The 13430-nt window shown below is 41.6% G+C and overlaps 1 protein-coding gene across 12 annotated transcripts in view; it reads right to left on the bottom strand.

Annotated features, from left to right (window-relative positions):
* plekha7b (pleckstrin homology domain containing, family A member 7b) overlaps positions 1–13430 on the bottom strand; it is a 426620-nt gene that overhangs the window by 112334 nt on the left and 300856 nt on the right. For all 12 annotated transcript variants that reach the window (XM_067993877.1, XM_067993879.1, XM_067993880.1 and 9 more), the window contains 2 exons: positions 8025–8097; positions 6423–6523 (listed from right to left, as the gene is read on the bottom strand). In XM_067993877.1, the coding sequence (XP_067849978.1) occupies positions 6423–6523; positions 8025–8097 (174 nt within the window). The remainder of the gene's footprint in view (positions 1–6422; positions 6524–8024; positions 8098–13430) is intronic.

The raw sequence follows: 13430 nt of genomic DNA, 5'->3' as shown, positions 1-13430 counted from the left end.
ATTGCAGGCGCAAATTCAACTTCGAGGGTACGACATGGTTGCCACTACTGAGACATGGCTGCAAGATGGTCAGTAATGGGAACTGAATATACCAGATAATAAGGTCTACAGGAAGGATGGGGAAACTGGTAGAGGGAGAAGAGTAAACATAGAAACATAGAAAATAGGAGCAGGAGTAGGCCATTCGGCCCTGCTCCGCCATTCAAAATGATCATGGCTGATCGTCTAACTCAGTACCTTGTTCCCGCTTTTTCCGCATATCCCTTGATCCCTTTAGCATTAAGAAATATATCTATCTCCTTCTTGAACACATTTAATGACTTGGCCTCCACTGCCTTCTGTGGTAGAGAATTCCACAGGTTCACCACCCTCTGAAGAAATTTCTCCTCATCTTGGTTCTAAATGGCTTACCCTGTATCCTGAGACTGTGACCCCTGGTTCTGGACTCCCCAGCCAGGGGGAACATCCTCCCTGCATCTAGTCTGTCTAGTCCTGTTAGAATTTTATATGTTTCGATGAGATCACCTCTCATTCTTCTAAACTCGTGAATATAGGCCTAGTCGACCTAATCTCTCCTCATACGTCATCCCAGGAATCAGTCTGGTAAACCTTCGTTGCGCTCCCTCCATGGCAAGGAAATCTTTTCTCAGATAAAGAGACCAAAACTGCACAAAATACTCCAGATGTGGTCTCATCAAGGCCCTGTATAACTGCAGTAAGACATCCTTGCTCCTGTACTCAAATCCTCTTGCAACGAAGGCCTTCCTAACTGCTTGCCGCACCTGAATATTCGCTTTCAGCGACTGGTGTACAAGGACACCCAGGTCTCGTTGCACCTCCCCTTTTCCCAATCTGTCACCATTTCTTAGTGATTAAGGATGAAATTACTTCAATGATGAGAGGATATAATGAGAGGTAAGCAGGCAGTGGAGACTTTATGGATAGAATTAAGAAATAGAAAAGAATTTAAGACTGTCGTGGAATTTGTGTGTTGGCCCCCTGGTAGCAGCTGTGAAATGGCAGAATGTATAAAAGCAGAGAATAGACAAGCATGCAGCAAAGGCAGAGTGGTTTTAATGGGGAACTTTAACTTTCAAATAGATTGGGATAAGAATACGAGCTCATGTCAGGAAGGTAGCTAATTTCTTGAGCGTTCAGGACAGCTTTCTGCAACAATATGTCCCAGAACCAACAAGGGAGCAGGCCATATCAGATTCAATAATGAATAATGAGCCAGATTTAGTTAACAGCTAAATGGTGCATGAACATTTATCTAATAGCGATCATATGATCAAGTTCAACTTTGTGTTTGAAAGGGAGAAACCCATAACGGCTACTAAGATTTTAAATTTAGGTAAGGCCGGCATCAACGGGATGAGACAGAAACTGTCCACAGTAAACTGGGCAAATCTGTTACAGGGTAAAATGACAGAAGATCAGTGGGACGTGTTCAATAAAGAATTTAACGTGATACAGAACCGGTTTATACGCCTAAGGGGCAAGAGCTCTACTTGCCAAAAAAAGCAGTTATGGGTGACAGAAGAGGTAATGGGCAACATAAGAGAAAAATTATACAAAAATGCAAAATACTGCACAGATGCTGGTGACTGGGAGAGATACAAAGAATGGCAAAGGGTGACAAAACAGACAGTAAGAGCTACAAAAAGGGAGTATGGGAAGAAACTTGCAAGGGATATCAAACCCCAACACAAAATTTATTTTACAATTGTATTAGGAAAAAGAGCTTGGTCAAGAGTAATGTGGGCCCCTTAAAAACTAATAATAGTGATATTGTGGATGAAATTAAGGAAATGGCAGACATGTTAAATAATTACTTTGCGTCAGTATTTAGAGTAGAGGAAGAGGATTACATGCCGGACATGTCACTCCTCTCCTTAAGAAAGGTGAGAGGGGAAACCAGGGAATTATAGACCAGTTAGCCTAACATCTGTTGTCAGGAAATTTCAAGAGTCTATAATTAAGGATAGAGGACTGAACATCTTGAAAAGTTTCAGCTGATCAGAGAGCCAGCATAGATTTGTGAAGGGTAGGTCATGCCTGACGAAGCTGATTGAAGTTTTTGAAGAGGTGACTAGAGTAGTGGATAGGAGAATATCAAGGAATGTTGTTTATATGGGCTTCCAGAAGGCATTCGATAAAGTCCCTCATAAGAGAATGTGAGCTAAAGTTGAAGCTCACGGAATTGAGAGCAAATTATTGTTTGGAAATTGGTTGAGCGGCAGGAGACAGAGTAGGGATAATGGGCAGGTACTCAAATTGGCAGGATGTGACGAGTGGTGTCCCACAGGGATCTGTGCTGGGGCCTTGAATATTCACTGTTGTTATTAACGACTTAGACGGCGGGGTAGAGAGCCACACATCCAAGTTTGATGACACGAAGAGAGGCAGCATTATAAGCAGTATAGATGGAAGCATAAAATTACAGAGCGATATTAATAAATTAAGTCAATGGGCAAAACTGTGGCAGATGGATTTCTATGTAGGCAAGTGTGAGGTCATCCACTTTGGGCCTAAAAAGGATAGATCAGAGTACTTTATAAATGTAAAAAAGTTCGAAACAGTGGAGGTCCAAAAGAGACTTTTTAAAAATTCGTTCATGGGATGTGGGTGTCGCTGGCAAGGCCAGCATTTATTACCCATCCCTAATTGCCCTTGAAAAGGTGGTGGTGAGCCGCCTTCTTGAACCACTGCAGTCCGTGTGGTGAAGGTTCTCCCACAGTGCTGTTAGGAAGAGAGTTCCAGGATTTTGACCCAGTGACAATGAAGGAACGACGATGTATTTCCAAGTCGGGATGGTGTGTGACTTGGAGGGGAATGTGCAGGTGGTGTTGTTCCCATGTGCCTGCTGCCCTTGTCCTTCTAGGTGGTAGAGGTCGTAGGTTTGGGAGGCGCTGTCGAAGAAGCCTTGGCGAGTTGCTGCAGTGCATCCTGTGGATAGTACACACTGCAGCCACGGTGCACCGGTGGTGAAGGGAGCGAATGTTTAGGGTGGTGGATGGGGTGCCAATCAAGCAGGCTGCTTTGTCCTGGATGGTGTCGAGCTTCTTGAGTGTTGTTAGAGCTGCACTCATCCAGGCATGTGGACAGTATTCCATCACACTCCTGATTTGTGCCTTGTAGATAGTGGAAAGGCTTTGGGGAGTCAGGAGGTGAGTCACTCGTCACAGAATACCCAGCCTCTGGCCTGCTCTTGTAGCCACAGTATTTATATGGCTGGTCCAGTTAAGTTTCTGGTCAAATTTAGGGGACTAATTTAGGGGTTCATGTACATAGATCATTAAAATGTTATAGACAGGTGCAGAAAGTAATCAAAAAGGCAAATGGAACGTTGGCCTTTATACCTAGAGGACTAGAAACAAGGGGGTAGAAGTTATGCTACAGCCATACAAAGTCCTGGTTGGACCACACCTGGAGTACTGAGTTCAATTCTGGGCACCACGCCTTCGGATGGATATACTGGCCTTGGAGGGAGTGCAGAGTAGATTTACTAGAATGATACCTGGACTCCAAGGGTTAAATGATGAGAAGAGATTACACAAACTAGCATTGTAGTCCCTGGAATTTAGAAGATTAAGGGGTGATGTCATCGAAGTTTTCAAGATATTAATGGGAACTGAGTTTCTCTCCATCCACCCTATTTCCGCTGGTTGGGGAGTCTAGGACTAGGGGACATACTTAAAAATTAGTGCCAGGTCATTCAGGAGTGGTTAAGGGTGGTAGAAGTTTGGAATTCTCTTCCACAAACAGCAGTTGATGCTCGCCCAATTGTTAATTTTAAGTTTGAGATCGATAGATTTTTGTTAACCAAAAGGTATTGAAGGATATGGGGCTACGGCAGGTATATGGAGTTAGGTCACAGATCAGCCATCATCTCATTGAATGGCGGAACAGGCTCGAAGGGCTAAATGGCCTCCTCCTGTTCCCATGTTCTTGGTCTTGTTATCCAGTGAGAGAAAACAAGGCACCACCAAAGGACCAATAGGTCCATTAAAACTTGAGCTATCATTTCCCATCCCTGTGGGATGTATCTGGCCTACACTCAGCAATGAAGCAGCAGGAGCTCACTATGTAGGGAACTGTAGATGATGGCCCGAATCCATCGCTTCATGGTATATCTTGACACTTTTTGGAATTGTGGGTTTCGTCAAACAGTGAGTAACAATGGTGTGAGGCTTTATGACAAGTTTACATTTATTAGCACGACTCAAATGTAGATGTGATTATTGTCATTTTGAAATGCAGCCTATGTTGGTCAGCCAAAAAAAACCCAACTGTTTGCTGCATATTTATACACCAGCTATTATATGAAAGTTAGATCCAGGTATGACCCGATGACAGTATTGCTTCAAGACATTTGATTATTTAATATTACTGGCAAGAACTTTAGTGCTACTAATTATTTAATTTAAAACATTTGTTCAACACTTCTGAAAGTTTGGACTCCGTACCTCAATTCACACAATGAATGTAACAAGCCGATTAGAGAACTAACTAACAATATAACACAACGTTAAGGGATTGTAGGTAATTACAACTGTACACTTTCAAGTAGGTCATTGTTTATAAGCTAAAAGCAGACTAATCATGCTACAGTGAGCAAGCCGATGAGAAATGGAGAATGTACTGCTTCAAGCCTCATTTTAGTTTTCACTTCAGCCAAAACAATGGAAAGCTGTTAATAAAGCTGTTGGCAATTGGTACCGAACAGTTAACCAATGGTTAACCATCAGCAACAGAAAGATCATTACCCAAATTCACGCTTTCCCATAATTTTCAACGCCCTCCTTATTTCCAATCACAACTTAGAGCTATCTTACACCCTGGAGACAATGACGTAATGCCAATAGTGTAGAAGGTTGTATTTGATAATGGTTGTTATGTCAATCTCAACGAGAGCAATATACTACTACTACTACTACTACTACAACTACAACAACTCGCATTTATATAGTGCCTTCAACGTAGTAAAACATTCCAAGGTGCTTCACAGGAGCATTATCAAACAAAATTTGATACTGAATCACATAAGGAGATATTCGGACAGGAAAACCTTGGTCAAATAAGTAGGTTTTAAAAGGAGGAGAGAGGTAGCGAGGCAGAGGGGTTTAGTGAGAGAATTCCAGAACTTAGGGCCTAGGCAGCTGAAGGCACAGCCACCAATGGTGGAGTGATGAAAATCAGGAATACACAAGAGGCAAGAATTGGAGAAGTGCAGCGATTTTGGAGGTTTTTAGGGCTGGAGGAGGTTACAGAGGTAGGGAGGGGTGAGGCCATGGAGGGATTTGAAAACAAGAATGAGACTTTTAAAATCGAGGCGTTGCCAGATCGGGAGCCAACGTAGGTCAGCGAGCACAAGGGTGATGGGTCAACTGGACTTGGTGCAAGTTAGGATCCGGGCAGCAGAGTTTTGGATGAGCTCAAGTTTATGGAGGGTGGATGATGGAAGGCCGGCCAGGAGAACACTGGAATAGTGAAGTCTAGAGATAACAAAGCATGGATGAGGGTTTTAGCAGCAGATGAGCTGAGGCAGGGGAGGAGATGGGCGATATTAAGGAGGTGGAAGTAGGAGGACTTGGTGATGGAGCAGATGTGTGGTCAGAAGCTCATCTCAGGGTCAAATAGGATGCCAAGGTTGCGAATGGTCTGGTTCAGCCTCAGACAGTGGTCAGGGAGAGGGATGGTGGCTGGGGAACGGAGTTTGTGGCGGGGTCCAAGGACAATGGCTTCGGTCTTCCCAATATTTAGTTGGAAGTAATTTTTGCTCATCCAGTACTGGATATCAGACAAGCAGTGTGACAAATGAGAGATAATGGAGGGGTCGAGAGAGGTGGTGGTGAGGTAGAGCTGGATGTCGTCAGCGTGCATGTGCAACCTGATGATGTGTGAGGTCATACTCATGATGGAATTCTTCTGTTGTTGGTGTGCACACAGATGGCTAGTAAATTTAAAATGTGATTAAAAGGTAGTAACACACAGCCAGTTCTGATTCAGCTTCACTCTATTGACTGGCGTATCAGTGCGCAAAGATCCAGGGACCGAAAATTGACGTCCTGGCATAAGTGCCAGGTGACCTCCATTTCTATCCCCTCCAGCGTATTTGGAGTCGAGGGGGGTCACCTTATTAAATATTGCCACTGGATGTCCTCATAACTAGGGGCACATCTTGGGCATCAAGCTACTGGTCTGTATGGCTCAGTAGCACAATGGGCAGTGTCTTTAACTAAGCCATCCAGTGAGCCCAGAGTTATTTTGTATGACAAATTAACTATGAGATCTTTAAAATCTACCTTTGTGGTTATAAACACCATTTCAAAGCTATGATCAATACCTTTACAAAAGTACTTGACTAATAAGAGCTTTTTAAGCTCTATATGTGCTCAATTTATTGCACAGAATCCTACCTTGAAAGCATATTTGCGACTTATGTGATCTTCAGGTTCAACCGGTGAGATTACATAACTGGGCAAAGGAATGCTGCCCAACACAGTCTCTTCTCTGCTGTCTGTGCAATACAAAACAAATTAAAATATTAACAGATATTTTCATTTACTTCACATACTTACAGACTTAATTGCACTCATCTATCAAAACAATTACAGGACGAAAAATGTTCAAGAGCTCGACCAGAATGTGACAGCACACTATTGTTTTTACCGAGACAAATTTTAACGAAGGCAGAAATAATGATTGTTCTTCATTTTCCCCTCCAGTTAGCTCCTCATATCATGGTTAGCGACTCATGCTGGGGTACGATTCTATGGGTCCAGCAGCTCTCCTATACCTCACCCCAACTTGACTCTCGACAGTGAGTGTAGGTAAGCTATTCAAAATGGAGGCCATCAAAACCAAGCCTGATTCTGTCGTCATCCAACAACCACACTTTGCAACAGTTGTTATCTGATATCAATCAGAAGGAGAAATTCTGGTAGATTTCCTCTCCCGAACCCAAAGACTTATTTTCCAATTTTTTAAACAATTTATAGAAATAATACATAAACTGAAATATAAAGAAGTTTTGAAAGGTATATTCAAACACCTACCATGTAGTGTTGAAAAAGTCAGTTAAACAGAGTTTCACTGACAAAAACACAAACGTAACTTAGAATGTATGTGCTTATTTAATTTGTCTATTAAACATTTGGCAGATGAGCAACATCAAATTAACAATCAACTTTCTTTTCTAATTAAGTGTTCCAATTATTTGACATTGTCAGTGCATTATTATCTCACCTACACTTCAATTCATTCTTAAGAATTAAACACAAGCATAGCAAAGATTACAGAAAATCTACTCATGTCATTGGATAAGCAATGTCTGTTTATTAGAGACAGAATCTGCATTCAAAGATAATGATGGAACTAGATTAACAATGTTCAAATGAAATGGATTGCTGAATTCATTTGCAGAACCTGTTCTTCTCTCCCCTCTCCAATTTTCTCTCTCCTCCTCCCCTGAACAGACTGACTCACCTTAGGATACAGCTCCAAATGCTCCAGCAGACCTCCAGGATTTCAGTCCAGTGGTCCTGTGTGAACCTAGGCATCGAGTGTCTGCAGACTATTTGACCATAGGTGCTAAGGGAGCACGCTTCATAACCAAACCTGAGCCTGTTTTCAACAGACATATTCTAACTTTCCAATAGAGGGCCACTGAATAGTGGCCAGCATCATTAACGCTAGCTTATTTTTTCCTTCCAATCTATTAAGCACATAAGGTGGTGCATTTCCCTCCGAATCACTAGGAGAGTGCACGTAGACTGATTAATTGAATAATTATTATAGAACTGATGAGGAACTATGCTTATAAACAGCTAGAATGGATAGGAAATGAAAGATTCTAAATCAACATTGCATTTCAATATTGTCGCTGCCAGGGATTTAACTGGCATGCATTGCATCAAGTAACACCTAGATTCAATAGTGACAATCAATGTATGGCTTCTGTTTATCCAACTTGTCTATTAAATTATTTTAAAACAAGGAAGTGTCAGACGGGTACTAACCTTTGTAATAGAACAAGCAATACTCAGAGAGTGCAAACCACCTGCGTTTCCACAGCCTCATTCCAGAACTGTCCTACAAGTATAAACACACAATAATCCATCAAGTCAGAGTGGCTTTAATGAAGACAACAAAGGTGTTGACAGCTCACGTGCACTGCAACGTAACTGAGATAATAACAGCAGCTGTAAATTAGATGCAATAAGATGTAGTTGAGTGTGCAGATTGTGTCAATCTCGTAAAATAACAGTAACCCTAAGGTCATAAGGATAAAAATCTGAAATAAAAAAAGTAAAATGCTAGAAATACACAGCAGATCTATTAGCATCTGTAAAAATGATGGACAGATTAATGCTTCAAGTAGTGACCCTTCACTAGAACTGTAAAAAGGCAGGTGACCTTACAGAACTGAAGAGAGAGAGAGGGGAGATCAGGTATGGTTCCAGTCAAGTATGTTAAAATATAGCACAAAGAAAACAGCAAAGTGACCAAAATCCATTTTGCACAAGTGTTAAAAAGTAAATAACATCTGAACAGGTAAATAACACACTCTTTTCTATCCAAGCTATTGTCCCTTCCTTCCCGATGTGAACATCAATGCTTCAAAGCTGCTGAAAGAGGCAGGAGTCTCAATCTTGCTCAATACACCATTTATTTGTTTCAAGTACTAAAAGAATCATAGGACCCGTGAGCAACATGTACGCTGTACAGAAATTGGCCTAAATGAAGAATACTAAATCAAATTGACACTTACAAGTTCTGGCTACATTTTGCAGTTTTAATGGGCACACATAATAGACACCCTAAGGTATCCTGTTAGAAAGCGCATGAGAGCAGATGGCTTAGTTACAGATATTTTCAATTCAGGCAGGAGGAATAGCTTGCCTCATTGTATAATTACATAATGGGTCAAACCTTGCTGCAGCGGAACATCTCGCGGCGTGCGCCGTTACTTAGACTTTTTTCTGCACCCATCAGCTTGAAAAAAAATTGTGCCGTAACTTGCTGGAAGTGCAGCTGATAACGGGGGCAACGGGGCATCTGGGGCCTTAGTGAACAATGGGACCAATAGTGTATCTCCTTAACCAATGAAATTTAAGGTTTGAGAAAGAAGCAGGGGAATGACGGAGAGGGAGGGTGAATTAGAGTCAAACCAGGTACAGAAAGAGAAATAAAGAGGGAGATTGGATTCAGAGAGCGAAAAAAAAGAGACAAAGGAAAAGAAAAAAAAAATTTTTTTTTAATCTCTAACAACAATTTACCACATGCAGGAATGAGACGCAACAGTTTAAATTGTTCCCTTTCTGCGCTGGAGCGATTGATTGGCATTGCATTAACAATTATCACATTGTTAAAAGGGAACCTACACTATTAATTATGAGCCTTAACTTTCTGTGACAAGTTTAATGGCAATTAATGTGCAAATCCAGCAAGTTCTTAAAAAATAACGGGGAGGCTAAGGGTGAGATGCCGTTTGTGCAAAGCAAACATCGGAGCGGTGTAAATCGGCCAGTAAATTCTCGAGATTCCCAAATCACAGCCTCTCTCTTAGTCCCCTGAACTTGCTGGCCAATTTATGCATTAGTAACGCTGGAGTTGTTAACGCACTTATTTTTCCAGGAAGATTTGGCCCAATATGTGCACCTCCTATTCCACTGATATGTATGAAAGATTGTTATGAGCATTAAACTCTTCTCCCTATCTTCTCTTCATCTCCACAAATGGATACATTTTGTCAGCCGATCACATAATTGAACATAAGCCCTCCCAGGCTTTGTAATGCATGAAGCAGAATCAAGGATGAGCTTTCTTTACTGTGCCATTTTCAATTTCTTAAAATATTTATGCTCATGATTTCCTCGAGGAACTCTCAATTTAGAACCAACTTGTGTTGACTTAAAGAAGTTTTGTGCTATGGACCTATGTTCACTAAGACATCTCACATGGAGTCTACCCAAACTGGTTTCACCAAAGATGAATGGAGGAAAGAGTCATTGCACTGATTTCTAGTTGCAGTTATACTATAGGTGGTGCAAAGCAAATAGTGTGATTATAGCAGTCCTATAGGTCTCAGGGGTGAACAAACAATCGTCCAACACCAAGTGACATGCAGTTGCCTAAATTCATCTTTACTGCTTAAGAATAATAGTGACCTTAGAGTCTCAATAGCATCTTCCAATCATCAATACAGATTTAATCTTCATTAAATAACAAACTGTGACATCCAGGCCTCAGATTATGTTTCTAAAAAGCACAGCTATTAGGCAAAGAGAAATGGAACCTGAAACTAGCACGGATCAGTGCTAATAGGAACTTCAAGTGGCTAAAGCTTTTATTTGCTTGCTTCCTTAGTAACTGAATTACTTCTGACAGTGAACAATGAAATACCTGAACTAAATATTACTTGTTATGCTATTCCTTTTATTTAAGCAGAGCATGTTGAAATTCACTGTTTCAACCTCTTATTTAAAAAAAAAATCTCCTTCCCCCCAGCAATGTCTTGAGTAGTAGCAATAATCCGTTGAAGAGATACTAACCTTGGGCAAAAATATCCAATCAGCTCCCATTGTTCAGTTAAGTTTCTATAAACTCTTACAATCTCAGGTTATTACAGGGTAATATCATTTGTTTCCAATCTCTGAGCAGACTGGAGCCCACAACAAATAAACCATAATCTTCATCTGATAATTGAATGACCCACAGTATCTTTCACACATATTCAATTTTGTGCATCGCTGTTCCAAATGAATCTTGCAACACTCCAAATTTTCTTCACAGATTTTTCTACTTCCCCCCTCCATTTTTCTTTCTCCTTTTTCTAATACACTTTCTGCCCCAAAGGCACCTAACTCCTTGCATAGGTTTTGTTCCGCTGGTGCCATGTCAACCTGGAACACTGAATGTTAGCAGACTATTCGTCTGTGGTAGGGGGACACAACACGGCTGAGCCTGATCCTGCCCTCGTCCAATGTTTATACGTACACACTTCCAGCAAGAGTTAATGAAGAGCAAATAAGGAGCAGCAACTCTGGACAATTTTCTCTCTCCCAAACTCGGGGTAACATTTACCAACTGCAGCACCCCTAATGTTGCCCTGGCTAAAATCAGTTAATCAGCGGAGAGCAAGGATCCTCTTCTGCTCATTGCCTTAAGCAGCAAAGCGATTGGGAGAGTTCTGTCTTTCCTTTTTAACATAATCCAGTACTGCCACATTTCCTGCAGAAACAGGATGATCTGGGCAACATGGTAAATTGTGGAGAACCAGAGGGTGGAGTTGATCTTTTCTCCTTCCCCCCCACCCCCACCCCACTTCTGTGAAATGACAGGTTTAGCTCTACTGCACTGTGGCATCTGACTGACTGGTTAAAGACTTACCAATGATAAGTTATCCAAAGACTTATCCAATGAGCTCAGGTGATTGAAGTCTCAGCACCCATTCTTCTCTGAAAAATGTTTTACCAAAATGAGGCTTCTCTACTTTCCACCAGACCAGACAGTAATTCAACAGACACATCAGCACCATAAGACTATCACCATCACACCATTCCCCCACCCATTCCATTGATTCTTCCCCTCTCCCCACAAACAAATATAATCCGAAGAACTACGGCCAGTCAGTGGGAACATTTTTAATACCAATTTTTTTTTGGCCTTTTATGCTGTTGGCCGCCAATCTCGCAATACCTAAAATGTGTTTAAAATGGACAGATTAACCTGAAATGCCAAATTTATCAAAATAACCCAATACGCCCAACCTTCCACTTTGCACTTATTGTCTCTCATCAAGATTACATGCTTTCCCTTTCTTTGCAATAGCATGCAAAGAATGATCAGATGCCAAATCATGTTCTTTTCATGCACTAGACTACATGATCAAGACACTGCTTATCTTGACAGGCAGGAATGTGATTTATGATCACTCAGACTTGGCTCAGTGTTGGCACTCTCGCCTTTGAGTCAGAAGGTTGTGGGTTCAAGCCCCACTTCAGGGGCTTGAGCACAGAATCTAGGCTGACACTTCAGTGCAGTACTGAGGGAATGCAGTAATGTTGGAGGTGCTGTCTTTCAGAGTATGAACAGTTTCCACTGGCAGGAGGGTCGGTAACCAGAGGACTCAGATTTAAGATAATTGGCCAAAGAACCACAGGGCAGATGAGGAGAACATTTTTCACACAGCGAGTTGTTGTGATCTGAAATTCACTGCATGAAAGGGTGGTGGAAGCAAATTCAATAGTAAATTTCAAAGGGGAATTAGATATGTACTTGAAAAGGAAAAGTTTACAGGGCTATGAGGAAACAGCAGATATGTGGGACTAATTGGATAGCTCTTTCAAAGAGCTGGTACAGACACAATGGGCTGAACGGTCTCCCGCTGTGCTGTATAATCCCATGAAGTCGAGTCCTCGTCTGTTATCTCAGATGTAAAAGATCCCATGGCACTTTTCAAGGAAGAGCTGGGGAGTTCTCATGGTGTCTGGCCAACATTATTGCTCACCAGACACCATGAATAGATCATCTGGTCGATTTTCTTGTCGTTGTTTGTGGAACATGCTGTGCACAAATTGGTTGCTGTGTTTCCCCACGTTACAATAGTAACTACACTTAAAAAGTACTTCACTGGCTGGGACGTCCTGACCCAACGTGTTTTCAGGAGGTGGAGGTACAGCTTCACAAACCTACTTGATAAAATAACCAGAATATGAGATGATGGTAATGCTACTGATGTTGCATCCCTAGATTTCCAAAAAGCCTGTAACAAAGTGCCACATAGAAGGTTATTGGAAAAGTTTAGGTCAAATGGGATTGTAGACCAGATCTCCTGCTAGGTAGGTAATTCGTTGAAATCTCAGAGACAGAGGGCTGGCATTAATGAGATTAGATCGGAATGAGATCTAATCACAAGATGGCTCCATATTGAGACAACCATGTCCATAATTTCCATTACCAATTTGGATGAAGGCATTAACGGAATCAGATATGAAAATGTGCACAAAGTAATTTATACAGAATTAGTAGATTGCATACTCATTTATTTAGATAGTGGGCCTTTGTGTGATAGATGTCGTTCAACATGGGCAAGTGCAGCATCATGCTTTTGGGGTGGGGCAACTCCAGCCATATTTATATTATGCAGCATACCTGTTAAAGGCTATGGATCAAGAGAGAGATCAGAGGATAATAGCTGACAACTCAAACAGTGCATAAGATAGCTATAGAGAAGGCAAACAGAATTTTAGGGTGCAGGCATGTAAACAGTAAACGGGTCGTAAGAGGAGGGGTGGGGCTGATTGGGGACCATAAAAGAGATCTACTCATGGAGGCAGAGGGGATGGCCAAGGTACTAAATGAGTATTTTGCATCTGTCTTTACCAAGGGAAAAGATGCTGCAGAGTCTCAGTAAAGGAAGA

Source organism: Heptranchias perlo, chromosome 12 (genome assembly GCF_035084215.1).
Source record: "Heptranchias perlo isolate sHepPer1 chromosome 12, sHepPer1.hap1, whole genome shotgun sequence".
NCBI lineage: Eukaryota > Metazoa > Chordata > Chondrichthyes > Hexanchiformes > Hexanchidae > Heptranchias > Heptranchias perlo.
This window is presented reverse-complemented; position numbering and strand designations above follow the sequence as displayed.